The following is a 14841-nucleotide window of genomic DNA, read 5'->3' as shown; positions in this document are numbered from 1 at the left end:
GTTGATGCAGCGTGTGTCGGCCGTTAGCTGATGTAACTCTGTCCGCTGCCGAGGCTGCGTAGGTCGGCCGCACGCAGTACGCAATTCTTGCAGCGGTTGTAGTGGTTGCATCAGCAGGTAGAGGATGGGAAACCAAGTGACCTCGTCGGACCGTGGACCAGGTGAGACTGTGCATGCGAACTCGGCACCGATCCGGTCCACACCGGACAGAACCCGCTGGATCGCGTGATATCCCATTGATTCCCCGTCAGCGCGTGCGTATGTCGGTGTACTTGAGTTGCCTAATGACTAAAGCCCGCGGTAAACTCATCCGAATTTGCAGTAATTGGATATTGAAGCTGCTTTGCAAAACGCTAAACCAGTAACATCTGTTATTTCATTACTATTCTAACCAATCATGATAAATGTGCGTTGAAGTTAGGGAAATTACTTGGAGCTTCATTTTATTGTTGCTAACTGTTTTTTAAAGTCGTTTCATACAGTCTATAGCAACTGGAATGACAGACGACCTCCACGCCTGGGGCGCGCAGTGGTCCGATAGTAACATTTCGAGACGGTGGTGAGACGTTTTGCGCCTTCTGTAATGACCCTAAGGGCGCCTTCTCGTCGTAAGATAAACGGTGCCAGATGGGGGCAAAATTATGAAGAAATACATACTTCGGTCATTCTAAGGTCAGGTCAAAGATAAGGTCGCCAGAGGTCATTGAAGGTTAATTTGTCACATCTTTGACATTCTTTCACGCTATTTTTGCATTTACTATGTAAAATGATAAAGATAGAACAATGAATAAACAATTATTAGCTTTCCTATAGGAAATATCTTCTGCTAGCTGTTCGTTTATTGCGTCCTCAGACTTTCGGTTCATATAATTGAGATAGATTCATTTATTTTTCATTTGCCCTTAGATGGCAAAAAAACTTTCTGGTGCAAGTTTATACAGCAAGTACCTCTGACGCTTAGTTTTTGGCATTAACCTTCCAGGCGGTGGGGGGGGGGGGGGCATTTTTTGCCCCCCTTTAGTTTTTTTCGATATATCTCGAGAATCGCTGCGCCGATCGTCACCAAACTTTCAGTACCCTCCCGGGAGCAGCTAGCGCACATGGTGACCAAAACTTTTTCCAAAGGCTATGATAGGTTGGCCGCTAATGACGTCAGAGTAACGTCATTTTTGCCATTTTCGACCCAAAAAAAGGTTTCGCGGGAAGAGCTGTCAGGCCTACAGCTTTAGAGATACAGAAAAATGTTTCAGACATAAAAGGTGTGGAATTAAGAGGGCTACAAAACTGCTATTTCGGTTTTTCGATTTTTTTGGATTTTGACCCCCAAAAATGAAAAATAAATTTTTTGAATATAATAGCCAAAAAATCCAAAAAGTTTTTTGAATTTCGAAAAAAACGGAATATACGTGATAGCCCCTATCGCTTTCTATCTACATACCAAATTTGAGATCGATACCTCTCTTTTTGGCCAAGTTATAGCGAAAAAACTGTTCAAAATTGATGACATCAAATTTTCAAACTCAATTTTCAGCAATTCTAGACCTCGTAGCGCAAAACAAAGACCACCATTAGACTCCCCGTGACGAGCTGCATCGAATCAATACCCATTTTATGCAAAACTATCAACTTTGAAATTTGACCTTTTTTGACCTGACCTTGACCTGACCTCCACCAGAAAGTGACCTAAACCGTACTTGATGGTCTTATAACCAACACCATTGAGTTGGAAATGAAAAACTGGCCATAAAACATGCATCGCATAACCTTAGTAAAGCTGGGCTCATTTGTAGAATATCCAAGACAGTTAGGATAAATGATAACAATAACACGTCAAATGTATATTTAAACACACAAAGCTTTCGGTATGAAAATACCTTGATCACTGTGTTAACCCGGCAGTTGCTGGGGTATTTCGCCACCCACCGTTTGCTGGGGGGGGGGCGTTAAACGCCCCCAGCCGATAACTCGAGAACCAATAGGCGCAGCGAAACGCACGAGGCGGCAAACGAAAGAGCGCGACGAGACGCTTCAGATGAGTACTTAAAAGTTGAATTTTGAGGTCACAGGTCGGGTCAAGGTCAGGTCAAACACCTGAAATCGGGCTTTCAGTAGCATGGACTTCAGGACTTCGCAATGGGCGCCTCTCGCCATAAACTCTGTCAAAACGGTGCACAATCCACTCTATAAGGCCTACAAGAGTGTCAGCTCCATATAGGGGTCAGTCACGCATAGGTCAGGGTCAAGGTCAGGTCAACCGGGTAGGCACATATCCCCGAAAATCAAAACTGATATTCGCAGCCTGTGACACGTGTTTTATAAGTAATTTGGGGCGTAGAACACGATGGTGACATTCATTTTATCATATGTGTACGTGTTTGGCTCAAAAACTTCAATTTAAGAAATTCATGTATCATGGTCGTGAAGTAGTCACGAAAAATTGCCAAGATTCAGTTCAAGATTTTGGAAAATGTGGAACGGTAATCAATAATCGAAGATAGCCATTTGATTGATCATGGTATTGGCAGTCTAATGGCGTTTACGGCATGTCTGTATGTCTATTCTGTGATTTTATATGATTTTTTGAACATATGCCGTTTTTGGTCGAAAACTCAGAAATCATGACGTCACCAAAACCTCGATATCTCAAAAATTTTCCGACCGATTTTTTTGAAACTTTGTCACAATGAACTTCAATCAATTCCCTACAGGTACCCAAAATTTGGCGCGCCTGCGGCGCGCCATTTTTATGCTATGGCCCGGCGAAAAAAGTGGGGGCGTTTAACGCCCCCCCCCCCAGCAACTCGCGGGTTAACAGAAATGAGGACAGAAATTGTCACCTCTGACAATTTCTGTCCTCATTTCTGTTAACACAGTGATCAAGGTATTTTCATACCGAAAGCTTTGTGTGTTTAAATATACATTTGACGTGTTATTGTTATCATTTATCCTGGGCTCATTTGGTGACCCTTGGCGACCTTTGGTGACCTGACCTGTGACCTGACCTGGTATGACCAGTGACCTCTAATAGCAACATATGTACTAGACAACTGACGCCTTATCGCTGCTTTTCGACAAAATGCGTTTTACTCGGTGTTATAGCGCTTTCCCTAGAAGCCCCGTGAACGGTGAAAAAAATTATCTTTGACCTGACCTGTGACGTCATCGGTGACCCCGAGGTCAATGATATTTGGTTTCCCTTGTCAAATTTGACAGGGCTATCGAACGCCGTTTGAATTTTCCGGATCCGTCCAGTAGTTTCGGAGATACGGGGGGGGGGCAAAAAAGTGCCCCCCCCCCACCGCGCGGAAGGTGGCTGGTAGGCCCACCGCCTGCCGGGTTAACTTTACCAGCGTTGTATTGCTCTCCTCGAGACACGTCCAATGGAACTAAAATTTGACGTCCATAATCAACTTCAAAATATCTATAGGCATACGTCTGAAAGTAGAAGGTCATACCCGGTTCACTTAGTCAGACACTTTATCAACTCTCATTAATTATGTTCGATCAGGCTTATTATAAAAGGTCATACATTCCGGCGGCGCTGTGCGGAGAGCGGCCGATTCGGCGTTTCCTGCCCGGCGGCACAGCATACCTACAGGCGCTCGACGCTGCTGCCATCTATGGTTTGGAATTTCGTTAGCGCATCCTGGCGAGAGATGGCGTATCAATTGTACGACTTTAGAGCTCGCCATTTATTAGAGATAGACAGGTCTTTTCTCATATTGCTACCGGTCGGGGAGGGGGAGGGGGCTGATACCTTGGCGAACAGTTCCTATGACGGAAGCACCAAAACTGCATGGGCATGGTTGGTTGTCCGTTCGGAAATAAGTTCGCCCTTGCGCAAAAATTATGACCCTCGGTCAATACTTCATGGGTTCTAGAGGCTATGGGCTATTCGTCTACTAGAATCTGTCAATGGTTTCTGACCTTTAGGTAGGTTAGGATAAAGCAAAACGAAAGGCACCAGTGTGCACAGCACGTATGGCATATAGGTAAATTGAAATGCATCAAATGATTTAGGTATTTTATACTATGCCACTAGATAAAATTATAAACCACAGATTGATAATCAATTGTCCCTCGAGCAAACTAACGCGTGTCACACACTCTCCCCAAGCCTGACCCTGCTGACGTTTCTCGGCAGCTGCTGTCGGCACGATCACCGTCCAGCCTCGGATGAGTATGACCGACATCGGTAACCTGCTGGACTCTGATGGCAATCTGCAGAACGAGCTGCTGGTGTTCGCGTTCGCCGCCACACTGCTGGCCACCATCCCCATCCTGCTCGGAAACGAGTTCGACGTCAACATCGGGCTCCGGCGGCGGCGAGAGGTCCTGGAGGGAGAGATGCCCGCGCCACTGCTGACATCTGGCGGCAGGCCTCTGCTGTCACCTGCAGAGGGCGCTGAACTGAGGGTTGCACCGACAGTGACTTTGGACCAGAAGAGAAGAAATCTAAGCAAAATTCAATCAGTGGTGATCGGCATAAACAAACAAATGGCTGGAAGAAATATTGTTATATAAGTGAGTCATTGTGTGACCTTTCAGTTTTTCGTTAGGTAATCTTGTCGCTGTTGCCTGAGCCGTGTGGCAGTCGCACGTTCACAGAACAGTTGTTTTAGGGCTGGTAGTTGACTGTTTGAGACAGCCGAGCTACGTCTGGCGAAGTCAGGTACATGAATCCGCAATTTTTGCATTTGAATTTGTTGCTGTTCTAGCCATCAAGGTTTTGAATACATTAAGTCCGGAAACAAAACCGGAAATGATACATTATATTGAGCTTATATTTCGTACTTTTCATAACAACGAAAATTGTTTTTATTGCTTGGGAGTATTTATTTTAGAGGCCTATACAGTATACTCATGAAAACATCAGGGTAAGGGGATCACAAACTGCAACTTCAACATCTTGCATGAAAGCAGCCTGCGAGAATCTCAGAACGGCTCTTCGGTCTTGCGAATGAATGCTTGCAATTACGCAGGATCCCAGAGAATAAGATGATCGATCATCTTATTCTCATCAGCCTTCGTTCATCTGTTTGCGTCACGAAATTGCATTGCATAGCAATCATGAAATCTTGCACCGCAATCCAAAGAAAAAGTTTCTAAATTTCTTGAACCTTACCAGTACGTACAGATAAGAACATGTAGATAAATCATTGCAAATGATATTCTAACAATTGCACGTTCTTTTCTTTGTTATTTTACGATTGGCCCTAAATGTATAGAGTGATGAGGTTGAATGAAGCTATGTGAGGATTATTTTGTTTTGATTACTCACACTGCCGACTTATGTGATGATGTGAAGAAGTTCCGGAGGTTATTTTGCTGCGTCAAACGTAGCCTCACCAATTCCAAGACATTTTACGGACATCAGTAGGTAATTTCCCTTACTGCCTACTCTTAACACATGTCAGGAGATTTGTTTCGAATAAGTATAGAAAAATAGAAAAGTTATATCAAGTGTGGCGAAGATAACAGCCTGCACGTAGTCATGGAATCATTCCCGGAAACCCACCAGCTACCTCCAATGAACAAGGTGGGTGCATGGGGTGAGCGGCGTCGAGTCAACAACGGCGTGGGAAGTAAATCGTTTTTGATCATGGATTAGCTAACACGTGACGCATGGCTGTGGTTTTATTGGACAACAGCCTGCTTTTCAATCGATGTCACACAAACATATGCATTTATCTTTGTTGATTGTCTATTGTTTAGGTAGATGGATGTCACCACAAATTTGTATTTAATTATTTTTCATGCATTTATTTAGTCAGTTTGTTACATGCTAGTCGGTCAGCACTTAAAAATATGTCATAATGTCAGCATTCAATTAGCGAATAACCATAAATCATTTTAGCCTTAGGTGTTTTAGGTTGAACGAAAAAAGGACAAAGCGATCCATTCATTTATCTTCCGTTTAAATAGGCCCGTGACCCACAGATCGTTCCCATGCTTGCAATCTACCTGACCGTATCGGCGAGCGACGTTTCATTGTTTAAAACCCTAGCTGACCGTTCCATTTTCTGTTTACCCTGTATTTGGCGTGTTATTCAAAGTGTCCGAAACCTAGATAACTTTGTAAAATTGTCCATAGCGCGTTTTATTTTGACCGGGCTACAGGTCACCATACATCGAGCCGGTACCCATGACTTTTTCATGTCCTTCCAATCCGCACTCTTTCCCAGATCATTCCACACACCTCCCAATGCTGACTGCCCTCACAGTCTGCCGCCCTTACCGTGATAATCTCTCATTATTCCCCGTCTCCCTCCCTCTCAGGTGCCGACCAGTGTGCGCCTGTGTGGCCGATACATGCGCGCCCTGCCCTGGATCTGCCTGCCAATGCTGGTGACCGGGATATCGATATTCATCCTGAGCCACCACTACCCAGGCTCTGTGCCCAGTCCGGAGCTGCTGACCGCACTGCAGACCGCTGGACCGGTCATACTCGGACTGACAGGTGAGAGAAGGAGAGAGAAGAGAGAAGAGGGGAGAAGAGAGACTAGGAGAGAAGAGAGACTAGGAGAGAGCGAGAGAGAGAGAGAGAGAGAGAGAGAGAGGGAGAGAGAGAGAGAGAGAGAGAGAGAGAGAGAGAGAGTAGAGAGAGAGAGAGAGAGAGAGAGAGAGAGAGAGAGAGAGAGAGAGAGAGAGAGAGAGAGAGAGAGAGAGAGAGAGAGAGAGAGAGAGAGAGAGAGAGAGAGAGAGAGAGAGAGAGAGAGAGAGAGAGAGAGAGAGACTAGGAAGTCTGAGTATGTGATGAAAGAAGCGCTAGGACATAATTAATAGTGGAATATAAAACATGGATTTGTAGAGTTTAAATAACGCAGGGACATAAAGAAATAAATATTTAGGTATAAAATGTAAACAAGATCATAATTGAGAAATGCGAGATTAGAGTGCGCGGTAATGGATAAACACGTGCCAAAACGGGCTTCTGGATGAATGGTAGGAGCCGATACTCATATTATTTTTGAAAAGTGGAATTAAAGGTTGAATCTAAGACGAGGAAACAAAAATGCAGGGGTATAAAAAGTAGACTGCCGCCTTGCATGGGTTCAACTACACCGATACAGCTTTAGCCGTCCTCTAGTCACCTAGTCTGGAAATTTATGGGTGTGAATATACCGTTCCAAAGATACCGTCCATGATTGTTGTCTCGAACCAGACTGAGGATATGCAAGGCACGAACTGTGCTTGCATCAATCATGAGAGGCTGCGTAAGTCTCTGAAGACAAGCCGTGTAAATGCCGGTGATCCCATAATCCTCCATTCGTGACCTCGGAAACGCTGAGAAGAATGCCCCAGGCCCCCAGCACGGCACTTCTTACATAATTCCTGATCGTAGGCTGTACGAAACAGGTGCTTATGTAACATACTTTGAACTGTCACGCTATCCAACTCCTTTGGCTAATGCGTTTCGTTTCTTCCACTGCTGCAGCATCCTGATCATTGAAGTAAAGACAAAAGAATTAAGATTGTAAAGTTTGATGTGACATATTTAACTGTGAATTGTTTGGAACGTTTTTTAGCATGATCGTGATTGAACAAAGAATGAATAATAACATTTTGCTCATAACTAAAGAAAATAAAAACATAAATCTAACTTTGGATTTTTTCGGCGTCATTTAGTTATGAGCAAAAGCTTATTATTCATTCTTGCTACATTGTAGTTACATACATATAGCTGACAATTCATCTTTTGGATATTGCCAGCAACTATCAACAGTCCGATCAACCAAGACGACACCGAACAAATCAGGATGCCGAAAAGCATAGAAGATTGAGCCCATTCTTGCGTGATCCTTGTCCGTAATGTATTTGTCAACTTTAAATCGAATTATTTTCACTTATACAAGCATTCACCGATCTCCGGGTAGTTTTCCTCAGCTAAAACCTTCCATTATGCCAGTTCAAGAGAGGAAGGAAAATTGTTGGTTCGTAACGGGTCAAACCACACAAACTAGTCCACACATATAACTGTGCTGCTATTGCATCCGCTTTGACCGCGTTCCTCGTAATGTTTATGAATAATCCTTCAGAATGCACAGTTATCAGTAATTATACTCATACGATAAAAGTCACAACCGATATGTGGACAGATAAGATAGCACGGCATGTACAATGTACATACTCTATAGTCTCTACAGATAAGAGTTTTTGTATAGGTACGCAGGGAGCATGCCTACTGATGTGACGTGTGTTTTAGAACAAGATGGTGCACCAGCACCGCAAATAACCGCAGGTTGTTTGAAATAAACAAACACTTTTCGATAGAATTGTATTTTTATGCGATACCACACTGACGTTTATGGTTTTTGGTAAGATAAAGTGTTTCACACAGGTAGTTGCAGAGGTATCGCGTGAAGATGCACCCACTGTTAACACGCGCACCGACGGGGGTCTGCGCCAACTTAGTACCGACGAGGGGGGGCGGATGACCGCCCCCCCCCCTGAGATCTCGAGAACGAAGCAAGATAGCGACAAGCAGTACCTAAACGGCATCGGATACGTACGGACAAGGTCTACAATTTCTACTAAGGTCATTTTCAGGTCAGGTCAAAGATGACGTCACAGGGGTAAAAAAAGTCAAAATGGCGGCGCTAGATATGGAGAGTTTTTTCTCGAATAACTTTCGAATTAGTCAAGATAGGAACAAACTAAGGGCATCATCGTGATCCTCTCGTCAATCCGCATCGAATGACATATATGTTGACCTCGAAAGGTCAAGGTCAAAGATTTACCTCAGGTCACGTGACCTCGAGGTCATCATGTATATCTTTCGATGCGTCTTGACGAGCTGAACACAATGAGACCATCCGCGCGGCTGTATCTTGTTCCTGTACGGAGTTATTGGCAAAAAACCTTTGGTGACCTTTGATGACGTCATATAACCTTACAGCTGCCCAACAGCAAAACAGACCTCAAGGTTGTGACCTAGTGAAAGTTGATCGTATATGAAGTCATGTATGGTATATGGGGCCATTCCGACCCGTTTTAATGGTAAAAACAAGGAGTTGGCTTTTCCCCCATTGACTTATAATGGGGAGGTCGAGAAATTGACCTGACCTTAGGTCACCGATATCAAAATTCCGAGTGATACAAATTGTAGCTACTATTGACTTAATAACATCCTGCGACTTTCAAAGGCCTCGGACATCTACTGTAGCTCTGGCACAGTGACAAAGTTGCAAAAAAGTGACTTGAGGTTGGGTCATTTAAAGTGACCTAGTGACCTGACCTTAAAAGTTTGGAGGTTCAACCTTGCACACCATGTGTAAAATTGATGAGAGAATAGGTGTACCAAATTTCGCGGTGCCACGCGCCGCGATTTTCCCGCTATTCGCGAAAAACCTCAGGGGGGGGGGCGGATATCCGCCCCCCGTCGGTGCGTGTGTTACAAAAAAAAAAAAACTTTAGGGAAGCCCTGACAAACTCAAGGGCCAAGGCTATATAAACAGACTACGTAAATATGTAAGAATCAAGTCATACAAACGGAGATAGTCGGTTACGGTTACAAATATAGATCCCCTTCGACCGATGCATCCCTCTTCAGCGGCTGGTGCAGCCCCTATGCTCTATTGCCATCATTATGAAAAGTGGCGGACCGGGAGAAGCTCCGTTATGGGACACATGAAGCCGGGAGGGACGCGCTCTGAATGCATGTAGCCATGTGTGGGCGAGCGTGAAACAAGCAGCAAAGCTCACGTGGCACGGCTGGCAGTCTGCCAAAGCCCAGCACGTGCACTGGCTAATGGTAATGGCGACTCTCGCTGATATTATACCTGCAGGGATGTTCATATACGGTAGAAAGCGTGGCCCGAATTCATAATGGGTGTATGCTGATGTTATGCCCTCTGATTTCATCGACGCTGCATGAACATAAAATGACGTCACGAATGTTTCGTTGTGTGGGTTTACCGGAGAGAGGCATCTAAAGCAGCACTCGTGCAGGCTGTAACTGTTGCGTGAGCCGGACTTTCGAGCTCTTCCCGGTGAGATTGAAGTGCCAAACATGGAGGTTCTTTCCGCTTCGACCTCTATGGTAAACGCTGAATATTGGTTAGCCGTGAGGCGGACAGAGACCCGGCTTGAAGCATCAATGAAAGCATGTCAGTTCATGAGATGAGATCATTGCCCATTTCTATAGTGTCGTGTTAAAAAGAGAAGAGGATTATTTGAATGTTAAGTAAAACAGCATCCTAAAGACGCCTATCAGCTTGATACGCACTACACGTGGCCAAATATGGAATGAGCCAATTCACTGTTGCTACCATGGACGACGATTTAGGCATGTGGATACGAATCTGTGCATTTTTTACGCATATTCTTCTGCCCTTTCAGCTATTACCACTGGGTGTTGTGCATGTGTATTTTTCAATGACGTGTGCCACCTTGATTGGAAAAGGGCCTGTCTGCTGTTGTGTTTACATCGCACATGCAGACACCCATGGGCACAAACTTCCGAATTGCAATTCATCCGCAGCTGCGCCGAACCCATGCACTAACTGCGCTCCAAGCTCACCGAGAACTGCGTCATATCACGGCCCGTGAAGTCCTGCAGATTTACCAGTGTGAACTGTAAAGTCCCGAGGTGACCGGCATTGTTGGTTTTCTAGGCCGCACCTCCTGATCATTAGTGTACTCTACGTTTAAAAGGTCTCATCATCTGGGCTGGACCACCATCAGCACCTCGGACTATTTGTGCATCCCATGACTCTATTCATCTAAGCTGGGTGGGCCACCTCTGGCACCCCTATAGGATCATTCGTGTACTTTAGAGAGTCCCTTCAGTCGGGCTGGACCGCTGCTGGAACGCCCGAGCCGAGTCATGCAGCGCCACGTGGGATGGCCACGCCCTTCCTCACGGCCCCGCCTGAGGAAAGAATGCACAGATAGGCAGAGCAGAGGTGCCGGATATGATATGCCTCCGTTGGCGCTGCCATAGCGCGTGGATGCTGTGTGTAGATTTTGACTTTGAATAGGTACAAATTAGCCTATGCAGTACACATTCTGTAATTTCTTAGTCTGGTAAAAGAGGGGATCGTTCTAAAGTTGATGTTTGCGCACCTTGATCTTTGAGCACGAGCCATGGAATATTTAGCAAGAACATGCTTAACCCGCGCCCCACTGGGGGGGGGGGGGCTATTCATAGCCCCCCTCCCGTTTTTCTGCAATAACTTCCAAACCGCTTGACGTATCAACGCCAAACGTTCAGTACCTTCGGCTGCATCAATTTGACACCTTGCGTCAAAATTTGAACTTCGTAGCTACCATAGGTCGGCCGGAAATGACGTCAGAGTGACGTCATGTTCGGCCGATTTCGACGCAAAACATTGAACACGGCAATCCCTCCCAAGGGCTCAGTTCTTAAGCTAGATCCATTTTTTTGCATGAGAGGACTCAAAATAGACTGCGCTATCAAACTGCTATCTCGGATTTTCAAAATTTTGAAAATGTCGAAAATTTTATATAATAAAATTCAAAAATTACATTCTTACATTTTTTCAAAAGGTTTTTGACTTTTCGAAAAAACCGGAACATGTGTGATAGAACGCGTTATTATGACTAACTCTAGCAAGTTTTTGCTAAATATCTTCAAAAATGGCCAAGTTATACGCATTATTGCAAAAAATTCACAATTATTAATTTTTCAAATCAATTTTTCACCACTTATTTGACATCGTACGCCAATATAAATAGCGCCATCGTGTTCCTTAGCTCAAACAGCATCCAATAGACACCTTTTCTTGTTGGAAAATTATAACTTCAAAATTTGACCTTTTTTGACCTGAAAGTGACCTGACCTAAGCTAAATTCGACTCAAAATGACCTCGAATGACACAGACGACATCAAATTCGAAATTTTTGGCCTAAATGGACCATAAAACATGTGTCACGTGACCGACGCATGATATAATATTTTCGTGACCTGTGATGACCTGACCTTGACCTGAAAATCAAAGTACAAGTTTGGTACCCTCAGGGTATCTAGAGCATCTGTTCACGAGTGTGTGAAACAAAAATGAGCCTGATCTGACTTGTAAGACGGCGGCCAGAGCCCAAAACGTGAACAAGCCAAAATGCTAATAATTTTTACTTTGCCCTGACCTGTGACGTCATCGGTGACCTCGAGGTCAATAAAATTAGATTTCGCTCGACAGTTTTCCGGGGCTATCAGACGCCGTTTGAATTTTGACGATCGGCCCAGTAGTTTCGGAGTTAGGAGGGGGGCTATGAATAGCCCCCCCCCCCTGCAGTAGGGCGTGTTACGCAGACCCCAGTGGGGCGCGGGTTAAAAATACAGTTATGTGAGGCTTTGACTATCACACGTCATAGTATGCGACAGTAGCCGTTTTCACGACGGTCATCTGGTACACATTTGGTGCACATCTGGTGCAGATTAGGTGCAGATTTGGTCAAATTAGGTTCAGTGTGTCTCTTAGTAGCTATCAGCTAGGGTTGTACTAATTGCTTATATGCCTGCTTTGTCATATTATCAGGGAGCATCATCGATTAAACGCTGAAATAAATTCATAAAATAAAGATATTTGCCGTAAAAGAGATTAGGTGCAGATTTGGTCAAATGAAGTGCACTCGCCGGATAGCCCGTCGTGAAGACGGCTAGTATAGCGTCACTCCTTCTAGCAGCAGAAATGCATTGCTGGTGGTATGTCTTATGTCAGCAAAGCGCTGCTGCCTGCTACCATTTGCCAATGACATGTGTCATGGTCACTCCAGTGCAGTAGGTACTGACAAATGTCTGGTATCGCTTCTTTAACCCGCGCCCCGTAGGGCTATCGGCGGACCCTACCACCCGTAGGGGGGGGGGGGGGCCGTTTCGGCCCCCCCTAAGATCTCGGAAAGTTACCGGCCGATTTTCAAAATTCAAACGGCGTTCGATAGCCCCACCCGGGAACTACCTTGTGACCAATTTTCATTGACCTAGGTCAAACCGATGACGTCACAGGTCAGGTCAAAGGTCAGATTTTCACCGTTCACAGGCAATTCAAGAAATGTGCTGTGAAAGCGATTAAATTGGTAATTTATTGAAAACCATCGATGGTACATTGTTCGTCAAACACATACTTTGCTATCTGAGGTCACTGATACCAGGTCAGGTCACAGCGAGGTCAGGTCACCGGGGGTCACAATATGAATGTGTCGTGTGATACATGTTTTATGGTCCATTTTACATGACAAATGCGATTATGTGGGTTAGGCAGCCTTTGGGGCCAGCCTAGGTCACGTTTTTGTGAAGGTCAGGTCAAGGTCAGGTCAAATTAGGTCAAATTTCAAAGTTGATATTTTTGCATAAAATGGGTATCGATTCGATGCAGCTCGTCACGGGGAGTCTAATGGTGGTCTTCGTTTTGCTCTACGAGTTCTAGAATTGCCAAAAATTGAGTTTGAAAATTTGACGTCATCATTTTTGAACAGTTTTTTCGCTATAACTTGGCCAAAAAACGAGGTATCGATCTGAAATTTGGTATGTAGATAGAAGACGGTAGGCACTATCACATATATTCCGGTTTTTTCGAAACTCAAAAAACTTTTTGGATTTTTTGACGAATATATCCAAAAAATGCTTTTTTGATTTTTGGGGGTCAAAACTCAAAAATTTCAAAAATTCGAGATTGCAGTTTTGTAGCCCTGTCAATTCTACACCTTTTATGTCTTGATCATTTTTCTGTATCTTCAAAGCTGTAGTCCTGACAGGTCTTCTCGCGAAGGTCTTTTTTCGGTCGAAAATGACAGAACATGACGTCACTCTGACGTCATTTGTGGCCAACCTATCATAGCCTCTGGAAAAATTTTTGGTCACAATGTGTAAAATTGATGCCCGGAGGGGTCCTGAAAGTTTGGTGGCGATATCTCTAGCCGTTTAGGAGATATCGACCGAAAAGTACAGGGGGGGCCGTTTCGGCCCCCCCCCCTACGGGGCGCGGGTTAATCAGTGGTACTGATACAGATCTCTGACGTTACTCCCTTCCCCAGTGGTGCTGATACAGATCTCTGACGTTTCTTTCACTGCAGTGGTGCTGCTGGTGGTCGGGATAGCGGGCAGCTGCCACGTGGGCACCTATCTCCTGGAGCGCCGGGAGACGGAGATGGGCGACGAACATATAACCTACCTCGACGAGAAGCAGCACGGCGGGGCGTACCCCGTGGAGGAAGAGAAGGGCGGCACGTGATGAGCGCAGGCGGTGTGACGCTATAGAACTGTTACAAGTCTTAGTTGATTGTTATCAATGTCACGGAGTCTAGGAGAGTTTCGGCAGGATTTGTATGATTTATGTAAAGTGACGCTAAGCATAACAAGAAACTGTCCCATTTATTGATTGCGTATTGTACTCTTTAGTGTTGTTAACCTTCGCCCTAGTGTGTGTGTGTGTGGGGGGGGCATATGTTACCACTCTGTCGCGTTTTTTGCGTGTGAATAAAAAACCGCGGCGCGTAGCGCCGCGCCGCTTGGGGTAGCTTTTGGTACATCAATTTTGGATAATGTGTGAAATTTTCGACCCCAGGTCATGTCAGATCAGGTCACCAGGTCAAGTTTACTGATCAAGTCTAAAATAGTTTGCAATCATGTCCAGCCTGCAGTGTTCGTCAGAAAGGTTTTAAACTTGGTGGATGGCATGCTGTTATGGGCGCCTACACTTTGTATATCTCGGATTTTTTATATCCGTGACCTAAGGTCAGGTCAGTGGCGTGACCTTTCCATTACAAGTCAATGGAGAAAAATGAAAATGCCTCTAGATCCGTGTGTACGCATAGGAACAGTCCAAATATTTCAGAATTACAATGATTTGGACCACCCGTGATGACCTAGGTGTCATTTTT

General features: G+C 44.8%; 2 protein-coding genes across 2 annotated transcripts; both read left to right on the top strand.

Moving 5' to 3' along the window:
- The first annotated feature begins 28 nt into the window (after window positions 1–28).
- LOC122379748 lies at window positions 29–4899 on the top strand. Its single transcript, XM_043362163.1, has 2 exons — window positions 29–161; window positions 4145–4899. The coding sequence occupies exons 1-2, from the start codon at window positions 125–127 to the stop codon at window positions 4522–4524; spliced, it is 417 nt and encodes a 138-aa protein (XP_043218098.1). The 5' UTR covers window positions 29–124; the 3' UTR covers window positions 4525–4899.
- A 275-nt stretch (window positions 4900–5174) lies between these two features.
- LOC122379747 lies at window positions 5175–14477 on the top strand. Its single transcript, XM_043362162.1, has 3 exons — window positions 5175–5539; window positions 6280–6460; window positions 14035–14477. Exons 1-3 carry the CDS (start codon window positions 5495–5497, stop codon window positions 14190–14192), a joined length of 384 nt encoding a protein of 127 aa, XP_043218097.1. The 5' UTR covers window positions 5175–5494; the 3' UTR covers window positions 14193–14477.
- The last annotated feature ends 364 nt before the right edge of the window (window positions 14478–14841 follow it).

The sequence above is a fragment of the Amphibalanus amphitrite genome, unplaced genomic scaffold, assembly GCF_019059575.1.
Source record: "Amphibalanus amphitrite isolate SeventyFive unplaced genomic scaffold, NRLGWU_Aamphi_draft 000083F_arrow, whole genome shotgun sequence".
In the NCBI taxonomy this organism is placed as follows: domain Eukaryota; kingdom Metazoa; phylum Arthropoda; class Thecostraca; order Balanomorpha; family Balanidae; genus Amphibalanus; species Amphibalanus amphitrite.
Note: the sequence above shows the minus strand (reverse complement) of the source record. Positions and strands in the feature narration are given on the sequence as shown.

Coding starts and splice junctions, on each gene's coding strand:
- LOC122379748 (XM_043362163.1), top strand. CDS start 125: ATGGGAAACCAAGTGACCTCGTCGGACCGTGGACCAG. Junction 162..4,144: donor CTCGTCGGACCGTGGACCAG/GTGAGACTGTGC, acceptor GTTTCTCGGCAG/CTGCTGTCGGCACGATCACC.
- LOC122379747 (XM_043362162.1), top strand. CDS start 5,495: ATGGAATCATTCCCGGAAACCCACCAGCTACCTCCAATGAACAAG. Junction 5,540..6,279: donor AGCTACCTCCAATGAACAAG/GTGGGTGCATGG, acceptor CCTCCCTCTCAG/GTGCCGACCAGTGTGCGCCT. Junction 6,461..14,034: donor GGTCATACTCGGACTGACAG/GTGAGAGAAGGA, acceptor CTTTCACTGCAG/TGGTGCTGCTGGTGGTCGGG.